The following is a 19,580-nucleotide window of genomic DNA, read 5'->3' as shown; positions in this document are numbered from 1 at the left end:
TTCACTAGTCGAGTCGTAGCCACTGTATTCTTCAATTTCTACATTATTTATCCGAGGTGTACAATATTACAATTTTTCAACAATATTACAGTAGGTATTATAATTTATGGTATACACAGATAGATAGGTAGGTAGGTAGGTAAATGGGTAATAAGTATTGTACAAATGCAAATAATTTCACCTTATGTCACTTACAGAGTAATTACTTTGTAGGCGAAAATGATACAGGTCTCAGAATACGAGAATGCATTTCTCTGATGAGGGGCACTGTGTATGCAACACAGTTATCCCATCCCGGAGACCGCCAAGCACTTTCACGGGTTTCTTTTCTCGTTTGAAAGTCTTTGTAAGCTGCAAACCAAATGCATCCACGTGAGTTTTCATCTTTTTATAACTTGTTATATGGAATGGGTATTAATTATTTTACAGGTGCATGAAAAATTGAAACATAATTTTGCAATCCAACTAATCTCAACAAATAGCTATATCAGGCTTCACAATACTTAAGCCAGGTAATTTTAGGGAAAATGAGGAAAAGTTTCGTGAAAATAGGGGGTATTAGGGTCCCAATATTTTTTTATAGTATTGACCAAATAGAACAAAATTAAATTCACACTAGGGTGCCCATTATTTTGTTCGTTTTGTAATTTTTTCATTTGCACCCCAAAGATATGTTAATATTATAAAAAAAAATCTCCTGTAAATATAAAAATTTTCGCATAGTATTAACACGAGACAGGGGGCACACTTCAAATTTTGACTGTAAAATACATTGAAGTTGTGGATGTTTTTTAATTACTTTTTTTTTCATAAAGTATAATGGTCTGAAAAAATTAATTTGATGCTGAGGTCTAATGTTTATATTTCCACAATGTGTTATTTAATTTTTGATAAACATTGTTCTCAAGTAATCAAATTGATTTTTTTTGTCCATTTTAGTTTATGAAAAAAAAAGTACCCGATTGGTAAAAATGGTGAGGGGGGAGGGGGGAGGGGGTTAGGGGAAAATTGACTGTTTTAGGGTACATTTAAAGGAAACCTTCAGTTTTAGAGTGCTAATAGGGGCTGAAATAAAATAGGGGACTTTTGGGGAAATAGGGGACCCAAGGTGTAGCCTGCTATATAGAGGTTTAAAAAAATAAAGAAAACCTCACCCCAAATATGGTGGACATTGTATAACCGTCCGATCTGTGAGAAGAATCCAGCAAATGCTTCATCATTGTTACGTCTGTAGTTAATTGCCCGTGCCCAATTGTTACCCCATTCTATCATGGTACCAGGTTTTAAACTATAGCTACGGATTTCGTATATGTTGGGACCCTCCCTCATCACCAACTGCGGCCAAAAACTGAACGCCAACAGGTACTGCAGATGTCGGGACCTCAGATAACTGCCCTGCTCCTGTATGAGCTTGTGATAAGCCTGAATCAAAAAAGTTCCATTAATAATTTTATTAATTTATTTATATCGAATCCAGAGTAGTGAATCTTACTTATGAAATAAATTAATAAATTGAAGATCTTAAGGTTCAAGTAAAACCCAAATACTAAGGAAAATCACATGTAATGCCTTTTGCTGTAAAAATAACAGTAGATGGCTGTAGTACACGGATATAAAAATTTTCATGATAAAAAAAACATATAAGGTAAATTTAATCCTATCGATAACATTTCAATGAATTGGCAATTGAATTGAAGCAATAATTTCACCTCATTCTGTGATAATGTTGACAGAGTTCTATCAACTCGTTCGTAGCCTCCTGTATATCTCCAAAGATGCAAAGCCTGGTCCATATCCCCGACTTCGACGACCCAAGAACCAATCAGATCGCATTGTAGATCTGATTTCTTGGAATGAATAAGATTAACATATTCTTGGCTGAAATGAAATGAATGTAAGTTTTTTATCCCTACTTTCGATCCATTTAATAATATAGCAACAGTATAATTTGTCCATCGGATGTCATGCAAAACACGTTTCCCCTACTGATTGACTTGACAATCTATTATGTTGTGCAACATAATGAGTTGTTTTTATTTTGGAGTCTGAAGCATAAGTCGCTTATCTATTTCTTTGCCTTCCAATTGCATAACAAGGTATAAAAATGGATGATAACAAGAACGCTGAGAACGATATTTTTAACAATAGAATCAACAAATTCTATATCTGTTTCCTGTTCTGTATTGTTACAATAATTTAAAGCCGAATTGTAACGTGTCTAATTTACGGGCTAGCGTCCATTCGTTTAATTGTCTAAATGTGTGAAATTTCGGAGCTTTTAGGCAATTGTGGATCATAAAAATATACAGAGAAAAGGTCACATGACTACTATTGGCGGGCGAAACTTACTAATTGACCAGGTATTTGTCCATAGAATTTGGACGTATATTATGCGTGCTTAGCCCATATATTATTTCTTTATCCGATAGCATCCGCGAGTGGGATTCTTTGGTCGGCTCGATTTTTCTGACCGTAAGTTTGCTTAGCCATCCCTCGTTGGTATCCTGACGTTCAGACGACCTTGCCACGAATCTGTGAACATATATTGTATGTACGTGTAAGATTCGTTCGATATTTTTTTACATCTGTAAGAAAAATGCGTAACGAACACAGCAATTAACTTGATTTAATTATTTCTCAATGGTTCTAAATACCTTGTCGAGGTAAGGGCTGGCAAATTTGCTTTGCCAAACACCGACTGTAAAGCTCTGAACTTTCCTAGAACAGCGGCCATTCTTGCCAGCCTTATGTGTTGACTATTTTATCAAATCGAAATTTAGTTCTCGCAAGCGCCGAAGCCGTTCGACTTTAGAGTCGCATACGCTGGTATACTCACTCGCTTCCATGCGTGTGTGTATCTGAGTCACGTGGCGACGCATCTCGCTACATTATATCAAAATCAGTGTGATATCCTCAACTTCGTACATATCTCCCTAGCCCTAGTTACTTTTATACATTATCTGTGCCAGTCCAAACAATGTAAATTGGTAACGCAAAACGCGGGAGCCGTTCCCTGTTATCTATACGCTTGTATATTTCGTATTCGTCATATATCGCTGGCACGGCTGTGGCCACAGTCGTCGGCCACCGATCGCAACTTGTTAGAACATTCTGCTCATCAACGAATTTGATACACATTTAGCAATAGTTTTCTCAAGTTTTTCTCCAATTAACCTGGTGTACATCTCAATCGTACAGTTTGTTATAACAAGTTATTATTTACAGAATCTGACAGGTGAGACTAACATACATATTCCCAATACTTTTGACATTTTCCAATATCGAACTTTGTCCATTGAGATTTTCAGACACGTTTTGGCGGACCCAACAGCCTATGCATGTAGTACGCTGCACGGTACAATTCTTAAGCACTGAACTCTACAGTGTTCATAAGCGCCCGCGTATATGTGTAGTTATAACTTGACATCACACTGTAGGAAGCGATGTTATTGGTACGTTTCGTAAGATCCGGACCAATCCTGTTTTTGTTTACAGCGGTGTTTGAAATCATTTCTGAATGAAAACAATAAAATACTATCTGTTGATGGTAATTTTATTGTGTACGTCTATATGCATATTGTTACCGATTCAAATTACACTCTTGAAATTCAATAATTGCGAAAATTTTGAGCTTTAATCAAGTCTTCACATCTATACTATCTATACTTCTATACTAATATTATAAAGAGGAAAGATTTGATTTTTTGTTTGTTTGTTTTTTTGTTTGAAATGAATAGGCTCCGAAACTACTGGACCGATTTAAAAAATTCTTTCACCGTTGGCAAGCTACACTATTCCCGAGTGACATAGGCTATGTTTCATTTTTAAAAAAATTAGGGATGCTTACTAAAACTTGAATAATCTAACCCAAGTTGTAAAAAAATAAACAAAAAACTTCCTTCATTGCGTGTGCTGCGAAAACTATTAATGATAGAACAAAATGATGTATTACAATTTTTCAGAACACATCACTATCTATAAAAAATGTCGCGACAGCATGTCTCTATCTTTTATAGTTAAGTCACAATAAGCGTCCTTTTATTAAAAACTAGCAGCCCATCCCGGCTTCGCACGGGCATATAATAATATTATGTAATAATATAAATATTATTTTATTAGAAACTCACTGTAAACATTGTGTATTTTCTTTTATTATATTATTATATGCCCGTGCGAAACCGGGATGGGCTGCTAGTCCATTATAAATTTGAGTTTAGATCGAGTATCTGTTTATTTTTCCCCAGTTTGAATTCTATACTATTTTTCATATCACTACGTTTCATATTTACTAATTCTCGTGCTTTGTATGTTATTTTAACGATTTTAAAGTGCTACTAGAAACAGGTATAAAAAAGTATAGAGACGAAATTTAATAGAAGATTGTTGCTGCTAATGTTACAGTTAATACATGCAAGAATGGATAAAAGAAGATTGAAGAAGATGCCAAGTCTGCTTGGTCAGACCGGAACTTCTAGGCTGTCGATCAATAATCAGGATGAATTCTGCGAAACTAAAAAACAAACACCATTGAAAGAAGGGTCTAAAACCTGTGAAGAAAACTTGACAGATGATTCAGGAGATGAATCTCCAGTTTGGTCCAGTTCAAATAGAAAGAAAGGAAGAATGCTTACCAGTACGCAAATGTCAGAATCAAGAAATGTGGAAAAAGTCAGTCAGCGTACAAGATTAGCGAGTGTTTCGCCCGAGCGCGTAATATTTTCAGAAGATTCGGATGAGAATGGAACCTTTGTAACGAAATCAAAGAAGCTGAATAAAAGTAAAACTCCTGCCAAGGCATCAAAAAAAGTAATTGCCATTAGCCCTGCTTTACCTAAAACTCCAGAATCAAAACGTAAGAGACTACATAGAAGCAATTCTTCAGATTCAGAATGTACTCCAACTGTTGCAAGTCGGAAAAGGAGAATAAGCGTCAGAACAAATACTCCATCTAAAATATCCGGCAATAGTTCTGAAACTTGCTGTTCAGTTGAAAGAAATTCAGAAGAAGACGAGGATACCGAAGAATTTCAACCAGTCAACAGAAAGCAATTGAGTGGTGCAACCAGGAAATCCGCGGTGAAGAATTCCAAAAAAGATGAGGATATCGAAGAATTTGACCCACTCAGCAGGAAGCGATTAAGCGGTGCAACTAGGCAATCCGCAGTGAAAAACATGACTACTCCCCAAAAGATAAAAAAAAATGAACGAATTGGTAGAAACAAACCAGATGCTATAGAAGATGAAAGTACAGATGATGACATGTTTAACGAAGGTTCACCTAAAAAAGGCTCACGAAAACATGGGAAAATATCTCCGTCACAGTTGTTAGATAGCCCTGCAACAAGATTGCGGAAACGCAACTGCATTGCTGAACAAAAGAGTTTATTAAAATCTCCCCAACATTCCAGAATGTCTCGCGGCCAAAGTGCTAAGAAATCACTGATGGAAAAAAATGTGGCTAATTATTTGAGGCAATTCCTGAAACACGCTGGTATCATTATTACTGATGACGGCCCCAATGAATTATGTAAGAAACTTGGTTTTTGCAATGCTGAAAGTTGGTACAGTAGAGCGTTGATTATTCGATCGTCAGTTATCCGAATGATGATTTGGTTTATCCAAAACGTCAGTTATCACTCATCCGCGGAGCTGTGAAAAAGCAAACCCCGATATTGAAACTAATGTTTCATGTACCTATTCTATTACGATCAACCAATAAGTGTTTTTTTCCAACAATGTTTGGTTACCCAAATTTTCGATTACTGGAATGATGCCCAGTTCCAATTGGGTCTGATAATCGACGCTCACTGTACTTTCTTCATATAGTTACTCCTCTAACTATCTTACTTTCCAGGTAAAAGTCGCTGTGATATTGTTAATAATTTAAATAAGTTACTAAGCTCAAAACAATACGATAAAGAGGAAATTATTAAACATTGGACACAATACATCGAGAATGTAGATAATCTTCAAAATGTATTAGAACAAACTGTGAATGATAATCAAGATGTTTTAATTGATGAGAATACTGAATCTATTGCACGAATTCTATTACATGTTTCACCTCTTCAGACAGGCATTTCTGTATCGCTTTTGGACCGACTTGCTATGGCTGTACTCGTTGAGTGAGTATTTTCCCTATTGTTAAGACCTATCTGTCATCCCAATGTGTACTCAGATACATAAGTCTCCAAATTGATTTTAGAGAAGAATGTTTTTCACAATGTAAGTTTATTTCCTCCTACTAGTCACCAAGTCCTAATTTTGGAAAGAAAATATCCAATGTCTATATTATCCCTATCTTCGGTTTCTCTGTATTATAAAAACAACAGTTAAATATTTCACCAACTTGTCTATAACCATATACCAAAACGTTTTTATAACACTTTTTTCCGGTTTGTAGCGATAAACCTTCGAATTGCTCACCATGAGGCGCCCAGCCCTGATGCCTAAGAAAGCATAACAAGCAAGTGTAGTCCCTAATATTCTCTAATTGTACACATACTTTCAGAGAAACGCCAAGCGATGTTCCTTGGTCAGGTACATTATTAAGACAATTCAAATTCTTGGAACAGATTGTCGATCCCAACACGTTTCTCGTAAAGCTTCAAGAATTGCTGGAATCAGCTCAAACGTGTTTTCAAAGTGAAATAATATCGTACTTACCCGACATTGTCATTGATGCCCAGCATCATATTATTGGTGAAATACTCAGTAAGCTTTTAGATGACAACCCAGAATTGACAGAGGTCATACTGGATTGTATATCCCGTTTGACCCTGAGTAAAGACTATTTGGGAAGGATTAGAGAGAAGTGCTTCGAATTGCTGCAACAGAATTTAAAATTGAATGCCGTTCCTACTATAACAAGGTTTTAACAATTGAATTATTTATCTTTCTACTACGAATAGAGATACAAATAATTCAATTCTGGCTCAGTATGCTCTTCTATTCTAATACCATATTGCTCTGCTCAATAGGTTGCTACTGTATTACAATTATGTGTTCATATTGTAGATTTATTTTGGCTGAGTCATTACTTCCGGAAACTTGTATAAAGGCCTTAATGGCTATTCGATCCATAGACATGCAGGCACTTGCTGGTGAAAATATCGAAGAATGTTTTACCAATCAAGTTCTGACTGTTGCTGCCCTAAAAAGGTCAAATCAAGTGTCCAAGCAAATAGCTGATGCTGCATTAACTGTTGTGCAACGTGTTAAAAAGGATCCAAAACCACTGGACCTGATTATGTTGTTACTTAATTTCTCAAGTAACAGTGCAAAAAAAAAGAACGTTGAGACTTTGGTGAAAAATCGGGTCCGATCTGGTTTTTATAGGCCCAGCTTATTAAAATCTCTTTATTACGATTATAAAGAGGTATGTAGTGTGTAATTGACTATAATTTCACTTCTCGTCAAACTTGAGGAAGTTCATATGTTGAAAATAAGCTCTGTTTTTGAATTTAATTACGAGATAATCCCACATTGATTATTTGTCAAATTAATACATCCATAAGAAAGCATGACTTTTCTAGTAGTGCTAAGAAATTTTAGTAATTTATTATCCCTAATATCATTATTAATTTAGTACAAAAGTATTGATTCTCCACTCAGCACTAACCTGATTAAGTTCGAAAAATTTATATCATTAAAATATTATGAAAATTGGGTGGTATAGGATAATACAATATTATGTCTTCATCAAATAAAAATCGCGTTTTCTTTAAGGTGGCTAGAGATTTACAGTCTGTGGCAATTACTCTGGCCTCTCATCTATTAAAAGCTGGTGATCGTGTGTATGCTGAATTTGCAATTGAATGGTTTCGATTATTATTTCTAAGTCAAGCCGAAACTGTTCACAAGCAACAAGAAGTCCTTGCAAAAATTATCAAATTAACTATGGCTGGAACTGCAACATCAAAAAATGCCCTTGCAATTCTCAGTAAGATGGCACGTGATGAAAATGAAAGGAAACATTTACAAAAACATTCCCATCATCTAAGGACTCTTCTTGAAGAAGTTGATGAACTCGACTTGGAAGAGGTTGCTACTGTCAGCGATTTGTTACACGGTTTATGCATGAGTTCTAATTCAACGTCAGAAGCACTGCAAGCTGACTTGGACATTGTTCTATTGAAACAACTGGCTGCGTCAAAACCAGTGTGAGTAATAGCAGATATTTATTCTTGTTCCATGTATTTTCAAAAATTACGATAAGAGTTTCGCTTCCAGTGCGACCAGTGTGAGTATGTTTGTATGCTAAGATGTTTGGCTAGAACAGTCTTGCTACTTTATTTAAAAAGTCTACCAAAATATTAGCTACAAAGAATATTCCTAAAATATTTCTTTATTACCTCATTGTTTCCTTATTTAAATGACAGGTAAATCATGTACTTTCGCCCATTACACATAAATTTATGAACAATTTGAATGATATATGAAGGTAGGCATTGCAATATTTAATACTTTATTTTCAATTAAAGCTGCTAAATTGAACGTTCATTTAGGACCAAATGCAAGGGTGTCTTAGGAGCACTAATGGCTATTAAACATGCAGCAGCATATCCAAGGACCGTAGAACGCGCATTACAATTATTTGGCAAGTCGAAAGACTTTTATTGTTATTATTTGAAATGAAGTATAGATATTAGTAATTCAGGGCATGTCACTGGGACATTGATTGATTCTATCACTATTTATTTTGTTTAGAGCAAGCAATAAAGGCTGTGAAGAGCTGCTCCAGGGCTCGGGCTTTGTTTTATGACCAAATGGCAGATATTATTGCAAATACCCCGGACTTTGATGAAAAACTTTTGAAGGAAACTATCACGGATCATTTTACAGCTGAGTTATCTGATCTCTATCTCACAAAAGTGACAGAGTATAGGTAATGATTTTGTCTAGATATATTCATTTTTTTTAGTACAAAATTAAAATATTTGAACGAAAATACCTTGGCCATTTATATTCTAATATTGGTAATATCATACTCTGATTACATACAGAACTGAAAAGATTACAAATTCACAGCAATATTATACATACCATTAAGTTTACCATCATCATATCTTGTCACAGACAGTTCTAATTTGCGTAAAGTAATGAAGCTTATTCCCGGGAACAATTTTACGGAATCAAAAATGACAATTTCAAAAATCTAACATAAGAAATCAAAAGGTGTTTGATATTTTCATTAGTGGACCTTTGTCGGTGCGATTCTCACTTAATTCAGAAGCGGAATCACCTGTGGATGATGAATTTGGAGTGAGTTTTGGTGATGGTAAAGACGGTTCAGCAGTGTCGGCCTTATTTCGGCTCATTAAAGCTTGCCACATGAGAGGAAGTGATGGTGACCTATCATTGATTGATGGTCTATTGGCATGCCCAGTTTTCCTACCGAAAGATCTCAATGACCCGGATGAAGCTTCACTGGATCAAATTTTTCATTGCATCAATTGGTAAGCTATTATGTCTTTATGATAAATGCAAGTAGTAAAATCTTCTTAACGTAAATTTCTGATACAATATCTATTAAAGGTTCAGAGAAACAATTAGTGGCTTTGTAACTCAAACAGACAGCACAATGCAAAGAATTTTACTAAAACGGTTGGACCACTTAATGAATCTTCAAGCCGAACTAAGCATGAATTTAGCAATGACTGGATCTCACTATCAACCACCAGTATGCTATTTCCACTATTTTCCATCACCGCCTTTTTGCAAGGTCGAAAAAAGAACGGGCAAACGTGGTAATAAAACCTCTCTAGACAAATCCGGCAGTCTTTCTGAATGGTCTTGCTGGGAATCAGGTTTTGATCTAATTTCGAAGAACCCTGCTTATTTTAGACAGCTAGATGCAAAGGTATACAAATAATGAGTCCAGTCCTGTACAATCATTTTATTGCTGCTTTGAACTGGGTTCTTTCCAATAACTTCATGTTTGCAGATAGCGCATCTTCTCGATTTTTCGATGGAAATAAGATTGACTCAAAGTAGACCAAAAACGATCACAATAGCTCAAGTATGTTTCATAGTTAAGGAACTCTTGGGAATGTTGGAAAATGAAGCTTCTCAATCGTTTATGAGAGATTTGGTTGGATTATTGCCCAAGGTATGTAGTAAGTTGGACCAGGTAATAACTGAGTTACGTGATAAAGATGATATTCAGAATAGAGAATGCTTGCAATTACTGTTGAGTCTTCTGGCTGCAATTTTCAATTGGAAAGGATTTCATAACTTTGTGAACAACCAAATGCTGAGAGGTGAGTTTTCCTTGGGAAAGCATATTTATTATTTTAACCATGCAGAGATGTAATGTTTAACAAAAATTCTAAATAATGCATATCTGTTGAGTTGTATAAGAATAACGAACAAATAATTTCAGAGGCATTGAGGATTGTTGCAAGTCAGACTGATGAAATGAACACGTTATTGCGATCCTGCAAAGAATTGGTAACTCAATCATGTTCATATGTCGAATCATTAGCTGACGTTGCTACGCGAATTCCTGTTGCAATTGCTCTTGTTAATTTGTATGAAGCTTTGATAAAACATTCAGAAAGTCTTGCTAGTCAACATAGAGGAAATTTGGGTAAGTGATGTTACAGCTGTACTATCTAAAAACATTTACCATTTGCAACTTGATATTGGTTTAGTATTACACCTTATAGTTTACCATTTCAGTTTTCTCATCATAACGATTAAACCCATTATTTATACCAGTATACAGAAACTCATAATGATTTAATTCAATAAACTGAGAAATACGTAACTAATTTTGCTGTACCTACTTAGACAGTATCTGAAAAAATAATTTACATGGGACTTATATAAATAAAATGATAAATTTATTCACTCCTTTCGTTTTGTTAAATTTGTATTGTATAATTGACCTTTAATATCGTACTCATTACTTTGACATGTATCGTTTGTAGAAACTTTTACTGACTTAAAATATATTTTGTGTCCACTGATAGCAAAAATGGCGTTTGGATTTTTGTGTCTTGATTGGCCTGAAGATAAGCGGAATATTTCATCCTATAGATCTGCCATTAAGACTCTTTTGAAAAGTTGGCTCAACAATGAACCGGATCCCTTAGACACTGTGGTAACACTGTTAAAGTGGTTGCCAGAAGAAACTGAGAAATTGTCAAAACCTCAGGACTCCTTAGCCAGAATACTCTCTATTACCAAAAGCACCTTCAATTTACTGTTCAATCAAATTTTTTTAGGACTAATCGAAGGTGTCAAGAAATCACTAGATGTAGTTAAAAGGTAACCATAATGAAACAGTAATGTATAGGCATTGTTTATCGTACAAGATAGATATATTTTAATTTATTCCCAATTTATTTGGCTACAGTCAAATGGTATAAGTGGTTGAATTTGGTAAATACATCAGAAGTATACGCTTATTTCTTTTTAGAGATGGCGAACGAATACAAATTTGGAATTCTGTTGCAACTGGTGTGCAAAGAATTGTTCGAATTTGTAAGATGATGGAGGTCAAGGCCAATTGGCTGCTATTTTTGCAACGTATTCCCGTGTTATTGAGGTTGTTCATAACTTCTGGCATGCCAGTTCTTGAGCATAACTTGAAATATCACGTCGAAGAAGTAACGGGAATTGTAAAACAATTGCAAGGTACAAATTTCATTGTGCATAATATTTGTGAGGTAGTGACAACTATTTGTTCAAAACCACATTACGAGGCACAATTTTTCTTTATTGAGCGAGTGTAATTATATTTTTTTTGAGTATTAACAAATTTCTGTACCTAGGGAAAAAATCAATTTATGATCAAATGTTTATAAACTTACACAGAAGGAACAAGGTATCTCCACGTTCTGTGTTGCCACAGCACGGTAACAGGTGACACGACTTTAGCCAAATACGTTCCTGTTGCCAAATCAACACTCGAGAAATTAGTCTTCAGTGTAAAAGGAATGCTTGTGCTGAACAACAGTTCGCAGGCGTTTTGGATGGGGAATTTGATAAACAAAGACATAAAAGGACAAGCAATTGAAATGGAGGTTTGTAACGTTGTAATTAGTAAATAATTTGAAACTCACTATGATTAGTAATTTTATTGACACAGAAATCCGTTAATGGAGGTACATACACCTTTAGATCTTGAAAATATCGATTTTCCATTGATTTTCAGCAGAATACTGAAGAGTCAACCACTGTGTCAGCTGGCTCCATAACAGATATGTCCGAAGAATTGCTTACGGATGGGACAGATGAAAGTACAGACGAGGAGATCGAGTGAATGGAGTTATCTGAATCCTTTCTCTTCTTTTAATTTTCTTATAATTAGTTACATAGTATTTTTACTTTTGAGGTACAATATTGTTTTTAACCTTAAACAAAGCTTAACATTATAATATTCAACCTTTTTTTTTTGAAAAGTAATTTTAAACTATAAATCTGGCAATCCGTGATGAGTTGGTATATACAGTATCTGTTACATAAATATCTGTAATTCTGTCGTAAAAGTCTGTCTCTTCCACGACGCATCTGGCATTAAAGTTTCTTCTACAAAAGTAACTCTGTTCGATCCGTCCACCATCAATATTGAGTGTGCTCTAGTTCCGTACTCTGCATCCTGGATATGAACGAAAACTGAACTCAAATCTTTATACCAATTCGGAGCTCTACTTTCGAGTTCTGGGTCAGGCAAATGTCTACAGAAGGAAAGTTTTTACATTAGAATTTCTTATTTTTTACAAACTAATTTTTAAATATTGCTATTTAGAAATGAATCTAAAAGAGCTACTACTGTGCAAGTTAATCGATTTCTATACTTTTCATTCCATCTGAGGAATTCTATGAGATTTTCAATTATTTTGTCTTGGTCCAAAATAGTTGCGTCCTGAACGATGTTTTTAAATCTTTCCTTCCCTAACGTAACTTTTTTGAGAGGTCGACCCCTAGGACTATTCCCAAAACCTAAAATGGTATCCAAACATTTTTCTGGTCCTTCAGAATTTTCGGCGCTGCATAGGAGAGACACATGAGTATTCCTGACGAAAAACATTGTATGTCAATTGAAGCCGTAGTAAGTGAAAAGGCAGTCACTTTTGTACTGGGACTAACATCACCAAAACTTATAATGCTTGTGATTGTAATTACTTATATATTTTTCGTCAAAATATAAAAAATAGTTTGTTTACAATAAAAATCAGTTTTATCAATCTTCGTAAATATAATGCGTAATAATATAAGTCGTAAACACTCGGATGTAACATACCATAGATTGACCAATATCAAATTGAAGGGATTATAGATTTGTTCATAACGGTTTTTTTCATAAAGATTTGCCAAGTATTTATCTGCGGATACATCTGAAATAATGTAATCTTTGACAAGATAGCCGCGGCCCTCTCCTGGCGTTGTGGTCGATCTCTTTTCTCCGGTTAAATTTAGAAGGGCGCCAAATCGTCCTTCCGTTGATAACGCTAACCAGGTACCGCCCTCCTTGCCTGGTTCCATATCCACACCTATTATATACATATACATACTGTTTATCAGATAAGTCGATAACGAAATCAAATATAGCATAGATAAGACCAGAGTTGAGAATGATTATCGGGCGTACTCTGTTGATATGATCGTACCGATGAAATCAGACAAAACTAACTGCTTCTCTTTACTTTTTACAGTTTGACGCGAATTATCACAGCGTTATTATTAATTTTATGAACCTATATAATGATGCACTATATCGACGTAATTTTGCGGGAGGAATCGATTGCGCGCAGTTTGGAGTCGCTGCGAACGACTCCCCTCTGCATTTTTTCGGTCCATTTTCGGACAATAATGAAAAATTCTAAAATACATTTATTGGGACTCTATATTGTCTTGAATTTATTTTAAGAGGTAAAATGATTGCGCATCGTCTAAACTTGCTGCGAATACCGAATTAAAAGTTTTGGCCTAAAAACTAAAAATTTCCTCCCATTTTCTCAACTATTGGTCCTAAGATGTTCCATGCGTTTGTTTTGCATTTCTAAAGGTTCAAGTAGAAGAAGGAGCATTCTGAAAAGCGAGTCTAAGACGAGAAGTTTTTCAGCCCAAACATCGCAGAAAAACGATAGCCTTCTGATGTTGTAGCGACATTAGAGCAGATTATGTGAAACGTATACAAAAAGTACAGAACTCACTTGGTCGGGAATAAGAGAGTAATCGACATTATCGAGGTAACACACGTAGAATCATTCAGCGCCCATTACAAGTATTGATGATTAGTAAACAGCAGAAGAAATAGCAGAAGCATTACTGGAAAACCAAAATTATATGTCATATCAAACGTATAGAATAATATCGTGTCTGTTAACGTGATATTATGTATATTTGTTGAGATATAATACACTGAGGAATGGATTCAAGCATTATTCAAAATCTGCCTGATTTGAACCAAAAAAATTCAAAGGGATAATCAAAAGCTGCAATTTTTACGTGAATGAAATTCTTTTCTATGAATGGATTTGGTGACCCTTTCTAGACTAGTTGATTCCTCAGGTACGCCGAAAAAGCATCAAAAAGTAAAGAGGCTAGGAACCAGCAGCAGAGAAATTATGAATGTTTCTGGCTGAAACTCTTGATTCGTTACATGAAGCGTAATCGGACAGCGTGCAATCAATTCCTGTCGCAAAATTACAACGATAAGGTGCATCCACGGATCGAGTCCAGCATTATTAAATATCGTACAAATTTTCACCTAAAATCCAAAACGATAAGCCTTACTGTGTTTTATTAAAAATCTTTTTGTCTCAGAATCGACTTGTATGATCTTTCCTAGTCTAATTGCAACCTCAAGAGTGCTAAAAAGTTATCTAGCGCAACAAATGACTAACAGTTGAAGGAATACAAATAACAAATCCCATGAAAATTAAGTGTTTATTTATTTAATTATAAATTAGATAAAATAGAGACAATGCAATATCATACATCATCTATTGTTTTCTGTGGAGGCGTGTTGTACCTATCCAGAGGCAGAAACCTGAGTTATATTTCTAATCTATGATAAGGACTATCTGATACAGTATTTTTCTTATTCTGCTCAAGGCAATGTATACTACACAGTAGGGGTGTGCGGGTACGCGAGATTTCGGGTACTCGAATTCGGGTTCGGGTCGGGTTTCTTGGCAAACCCGAAATCTTCGGGTAGTCCGAAAACTTCGGTTAGTCGAAAAACGGCGAGTAGTCCGAAATTTTCGCAAACCTCTGCTCACTTTAGAAATCTCGGTATTTTTGGAGAAGCGAAAACAGTCACGAGCAAAATTATTGAAAACTCCGCAATTTTCGGCAAACCCAACATTTTTGAGGAACTCGAGAAGTTTGGGTAATCCAAAAGTTTCGGATAATCCGAAATTTTCGGGTACCCGACCCGAAGAATTTCAGTACCCGCACACCCCTACTGCACAGCAATTTCCACATATAATAATAAAACTTTGTGCAATCTTTGATCCGATTTTTGCGGTTCTTTTCATCTTTCACTTTAATATTATTTGTCAATTTGTTAAATTAATACACACTGACAATCGAACACTTGTACTACATTCAAGGCGCTGACTTATGAAGTATACTCAAATTTCTTACTACTCAAATAAAATTAATTACACAATCAAAGTCCGATTCATATTCAAATTTGAACATATCTATGTGAATATTCAGTTGCATATTCCATTCATAATTACTTTCGTTCCGTTTCAGCAGCATCATATAGTTCGTCGTAATTGTAGTTTGACATGTATATAACTGTTTTTATAACTGTTTTATTGTAATTTTGTACATACGTGTGAATTATTTTTTACAATTGAATAAACATATTTGGAAAACAACAAAACAATGCAAGGTTAAACGAATAGAACAATTCTAAACTATACTTCTTTGTGTTTTCAAATACTTTTCTACCATTTAGACATAATCCGTACGCTAGGGGTTGAAAGATATGCAATATATATCCCGTGCGGAAATTGAAACCGGGAACTGGCCGGGTACTGGTCAGTTCTCCCGGTTTCAAACCGGGCGCTGAGCAGCCTTTCCAGCCAGCTCCCGGACAATAGTGTTAGTCTTAAATCTGAGTGAGAAAATGTTTTTCATGTATTTTAAGTGAATAATAATCAGAAAACCCGTTAGACGTCCCTATTGAATATCAACTAAAGAGTTCCAGGAGCGTCTTATTTGACACAAACTGATCTGCTGGCAGTTGTAAACACGAAAAAAAATTTTACTAACAATTATCCATCATAAATTCGATAAAAAGGAAAAAAAGATTAAAAATCAAATGTGTCCGATCTTCCACTCAACCGACAATGCTCATCTTTCGCCAGAATATTTTTTCTACCTAAACTAACTATTTCGGGTGAGGCCCGTTGGAAAATCGAAGTTTTTTTTATTTTGAAACACCCTGTTATACATATAATATATGTATAGTAAAAATGAAATAAATTTTAGCTCAAAATATACTCTCTCATTTCTTATGCATAAAAATTAATACGCAAAATAAAAAACAATCTTCACGAAATCGGTATTATACCCGAACTTTAAAAAAAAAAAAATTTTCACACAAAATAATCCGTTGATCATAACTTGTTGTTCTAAAATTCACATTTACTTTAATTTCCTTAAAAATGAAGCAATTACTTACGTAACATTTATTTAATATCTGTGGGATTTATTTAAGATGTAAAAATGAATACATTTATTATTCGCAAGAACAGCGGAGAGAATGAGAAGAATCCTTGAATACCATAACCATTTACACCAAAGTAACGCAGGTTGCCCCATTTTCACACTTGGGATGAATTCCGGTATCGGTCGGGTGATCACATTAAACGGTGGCGATGTGCGGCGATGCACGGCGCACCGCCGAAATATTCCCAACCTGGAACTCGCGAAAAATCGCCGCGGTCCGCCGCAGTCTAGTGTGAACACCTATATGGATAACTGTATGAGCGAAAATTTCGCCGCCGTCCGCCGCGGTCTAGTCGGCGTCAGCCTTAAGTCTGCCGTAAAGCGCTGCCCATGGGCGCTGCCGATCAGTCATGCACCAGAGTCCCAACGAAGCATGTATCATGAACTAGTGTACGATCTGATGCTACAGGAAATGTTATCTGGGTAGGGACCTCAGACCTCTTGACTCATGTGAGTTTCGCACTTGCCTTCAGGTCGTGCGGCACTTTACACTAGTCAGGAAATCTTTATATTATGCGCATTTGCTATGTATGAAAATAACTATTGTATCTTACAGAATGCAAATGGAACCAGCTGATAAAGGTGTTACTGGATCGCTATAACACGGCCTCTTTTGCCCTTAAGCCCACTTACCCGCAAAGCACTGGTCACAATATACTATTTCGTACCTCCCAGGCACCTAGGATAATTTTTCCACCAATGAGCCGTTGCAGTTGGTCGTTTCAACGATTCATCTCGATTCGATGCCAATATTATTCGATAGGTATCCCCCTTCGCTTCGGCATTTCGATAAATAAACATGATACACATGATGTTACGATGTCACGCTAACTGCCAACACTCCACACAATACTGATGCGTAGAGCTTACAGAATCGGAGAGAACACGATTCCATAGAGTTATCAGCCCAAGAAACACCAGTGTATGAAAGTTGCTTTTAAGATGTCTGTTTTCAGATAACTTACTGACTTACTGACTGATAACTTAGCCAAGATACCTAAAAAACGTCCGCTAGGAGTTACCTTGTACAAGTTGTCTAGAAGTCAGCCGATCAAGGCCACTACTAGTTTTTGAAGTGAAAACTTCTTTAGCGGCGCTTGGCACTTTTGTAGATGGGTACAAAATGTTAAACTCGCGTCAGATCCGTAGCCTGATCGAAAAAGCGTAAGACGGATGGAGAGGGGGTAATATCCCCCTCTCTTTCTACCGTACGGCGAAAATGTATGCCTGCTCCGTCTGTCTCGTTTAAGTGGCGATTGGCGCCTGGGCTTATCCAGTGCTTTGCTAATCGAGTGTGAAAACGTGTATGAAGTATAAAATCATAAAGAATACGATTCCAAACAAATAATTTCAAATGACAATAAATGAAATAACATAATAATAAATAATCTTCGTTTTTCAGAAAAACCAAAGAAGAAAAGTAATAAAAATCGGAAATATCAATGTGCATGGCGTCAGCGTAGAAAAAAATTGGAAAAAAAGATTCGAAGGAAGAAAATGAAGAAGAAAAAGAAAAAGACATCGTGAAAATCAACGGGCATATTATTTGTGTAATATAAATTGTCATGTTTGTCTACGATAGCGCAATAAATGAATATTGTATTTTACCACATAAATGATAGTACTTTTATACTGATAAATAAAACAATTCGTGCGAAATTATTCTCTAACCATTCCAACATATTCAAAAATGCACAACGTTGATGTTCAAGTTTTCACTTCTGCCGGCACTCCCGGAGTACAACCCGTCCTATTTTTTTGTGGCCGTAAATTTTCGGTCTCTGATTGGATTTAAAAGACCCCTACCTTGCTAATTGGACCCTCAGGAACTCAGAAAACGCAGCGAAAACAGCGTAGGACCAACAGGAGAGAAATGGCAAGCGAAAAAGCACCTGCTGAAAAATGTCGAAAACACAGGTTCTCGTTTTTCGGCTGTAACTTTCGATGCGTTGATCGCAGCGTATTGGGACTGCGTCCAATCGATTTCTCTCGCAAAATTACGTCGGAATAGTGCATGAAAGCATTCATTCCGGCACTTTTCGAAATTGCGAAAATTTTCACCAAAAATACAAAGGGGTTAGCCTTACTTTTTTTTCATTTTCGGAGCCGAAAATTTTTGGTCTCAGATTCGATTTGAATGACCCTTACCTGACTAATTGGACCCTCAGGAACTCGAAAAACGCAGCGAAAACAGCGTAGGACCAACAGAAGAGAAATGGCAAGCGAAAAAGCACCTGCTGAAAAATGTCGAAAACACAGGTTCTCGTTTTTCGGCTGTAACTTTCGATGCGTTGATCGCAGCGTGTTGGGACTACGCCCAATCGATTTCTCTCGCAAAATTACGTCGGAATAGTGCATGGAAGACTTCATGAAAGAATCTGTTACAGACGAGTGACGCGAGCCTCTTCCGGTACATACATCGGGATTTCTCGGAATTCTGACATCCAACGGACATTTTTGGACAATTTAGAAGTTAGACTTTGAATTCTATCGCAAAATTGTACTGAGCCGCACAATCAGTAACTTAGCTCGCCAAATATAGACTACCAAGGTAAGGCCCGAGGAATCCCTCCCCGGTTTCGCTTATTTTGTGGTATGTTATTCATCGAAATCTAAGAGACGGGTATTTTTTTTTTCTCCCGACAAACGGTTCTAAAGAGGTGAAATCAACCCCCAAAGTCAGGCATCCCAGCGGTAGCTTCGCAGTTTCGCAGGCTTCCAGTTGAGATATTAGAACGAACCTAATTGGAGGATAATTCTCATGGCGAATAATAAAAAATGCATTTTGTCCGATTACGATGGGGTTAAATTGTCAATAATTATGGGGGTTGAAAGTTACGAGTTATTTGTAACTAAAAACCTATTGCTCATATCTGGAT

General features: G+C 36.0%; 3 protein-coding genes and 1 long non-coding RNA gene across 10 annotated transcripts; 2 read left to right on the top strand and 2 right to left on the bottom strand.

The window, feature by feature from the left end:
• LOC124301276 (protein NipSnap) lies at positions 1-2,812 on the bottom strand. The gene is made up of 5 exons (XM_046756131.1): positions 2,655-2,812; positions 2,350-2,532; positions 1,710-1,878; positions 1,155-1,422; positions 1-351 (listed from the first exon to the last, which is right to left on the bottom strand). The coding sequence occupies exons 1-5, from the start codon at positions 2,732-2,734 to the stop codon at positions 203-205; spliced, it is 849 nt and encodes a 282-aa protein (XP_046612087.1). The 5' UTR covers positions 2,735-2,812; the 3' UTR covers positions 1-202.
• Positions 2,813-2,864: 52 nt separating this feature from the next.
• LOC124301270 (Fanconi anemia group D2 protein) lies at positions 2,865-12,607 on the top strand. 3 transcript variants are annotated; one of them, XM_046756116.1, is made up of 17 exons: positions 2,865-3,235; positions 3,309-3,452; positions 4,402-5,527; positions 5,855-6,125; positions 6,512-6,871; positions 7,018-7,378; positions 7,729-8,162; positions 8,508-8,599; positions 8,710-8,887; positions 9,198-9,458; positions 9,538-9,862; positions 9,947-10,262; positions 10,385-10,591; positions 10,977-11,274; positions 11,426-11,643; positions 11,824-12,032; positions 12,164-12,607. In XM_046756116.1, the coding sequence occupies exons 2-17, from the start codon at positions 3,444-3,446 to the stop codon at positions 12,269-12,271; spliced, it is 4,773 nt and encodes a 1,590-aa protein (XP_046612072.1). In that variant the 5' UTR covers positions 2,865-3,235; positions 3,309-3,443; the 3' UTR covers positions 12,272-12,607. The 3 variants fall into 3 exon arrangements, with proteins under 3 accessions (XP_046612072.1, XP_046612073.1, XP_046612074.1); XM_046756117.1 differs by lacking the exon at positions 3,309-3,452; XM_046756118.1 differs by lacking the exons at positions 2,865-3,235; positions 3,309-3,452; positions 4,402-5,527; positions 5,855-6,125 and adding an exon at positions 6,147-6,225.
• Positions 12,072-18,553, bottom strand: LOC124301277 (transport and Golgi organization protein 2). Of its 5 annotated transcripts, none has more exons than XM_046756136.1 (4): positions 18,508-18,553; positions 13,253-13,502; positions 12,807-13,025; positions 12,072-12,686 (listed from the first exon to the last, which is right to left on the bottom strand). In XM_046756136.1, the coding sequence occupies exons 2-4, from the start codon at positions 13,492-13,494 to the stop codon at positions 12,467-12,469; spliced, it is 681 nt and encodes a 226-aa protein (XP_046612092.1). In that variant the 5' UTR covers positions 13,495-13,502; positions 18,508-18,553; the 3' UTR covers positions 12,072-12,466. The 5 variants fall into 5 exon arrangements, with proteins under 5 accessions (XP_046612092.1, XP_046612089.1, XP_046612088.1 ...); XM_046756133.1 differs by lacking the exon at positions 18,508-18,553 and adding an exon at positions 17,370-17,688 and having other exon boundaries at positions 12,807-12,998; XM_046756132.1 differs by lacking the exon at positions 18,508-18,553 and adding an exon at positions 17,370-17,684.
• Positions 17,728-18,174, top strand: LOC124301280 (uncharacterized). Its single transcript, XR_006907442.1, has 2 exons — positions 17,728-18,005; positions 18,104-18,174. It is a non-coding gene; the product is annotated as an uncharacterized LOC124301280 (long non-coding RNA).
• Positions 18,554-19,580: the final 1,027 nt, after the last annotated feature.

Source organism: Neodiprion virginianus, chromosome 3 (genome assembly GCF_021901495.1).
Source record: "Neodiprion virginianus isolate iyNeoVirg1 chromosome 3, iyNeoVirg1.1, whole genome shotgun sequence".
NCBI lineage: Eukaryota > Metazoa > Arthropoda > Insecta > Hymenoptera > Diprionidae > Neodiprion > Neodiprion virginianus.
Note: the sequence above shows the minus strand (reverse complement) of the source record. Positions and strands in the feature narration are given on the sequence as shown.

What these genes read in the sequence shown, in the direction of transcription:
- LOC124301276 (XM_046756131.1), bottom strand. Translation starts at nt 2,734, where the DNA reads ATGGCCGCTGTTCTAGGAAAGTTCAGAGCTTTACAGTCGGTGTTTGGC. An exon ending in CCAGCCCTTACCTCGACAAG is followed by an intron (nt 2,533 to 2,654) that starts GTATTTAGAACC and finishes ATATGTTCACAG; the next exon opens with ATTCGTGGCAAGGTCGTCTG. An exon ending in CAATGTCCACCATATTTGGG is followed by an intron (nt 352 to 1,154) that starts GTGAGGTTTTCT and finishes TTTGGTTTGCAG; the next exon opens with CTTACAAAGACTTTCAAACG.
- LOC124301270 (XM_046756116.1), top strand. An exon ending in ACAAAAGTGACAGAGTATAG is followed by an intron (nt 8,888 to 9,197) that starts GTAATGATTTTG and finishes TATTTTCATTAG; the next exon opens with TGGACCTTTGTCGGTGCGAT. An exon ending in TCAACATAGAGGAAATTTGG is followed by an intron (nt 10,592 to 10,976) that starts GTAAGTGATGTT and finishes GTCCACTGATAG; the next exon opens with CAAAAATGGCGTTTGGATTT.
- LOC124301277 (XM_046756132.1), bottom strand. Translation starts at nt 17,511, where the DNA reads ATGTGTATCATGTTTATTTATCGAAATGCCGAAGCGAAGGGGGATACC. An exon ending in TTATCCTAGGTGCCTGGGAG is followed by an intron (nt 13,503 to 17,369) that starts GTACGAAATAGT and finishes TGTATATAATAG; the next exon opens with GTGTGGATATGGAACCAGGC. An exon ending in TTGATATTGGTCAATCTATG is followed by an intron (nt 13,026 to 13,252) that starts GTATGTTACATC and finishes GTTTTTCGTCAG; the next exon opens with GAATACTCATGTGTCTCTCC.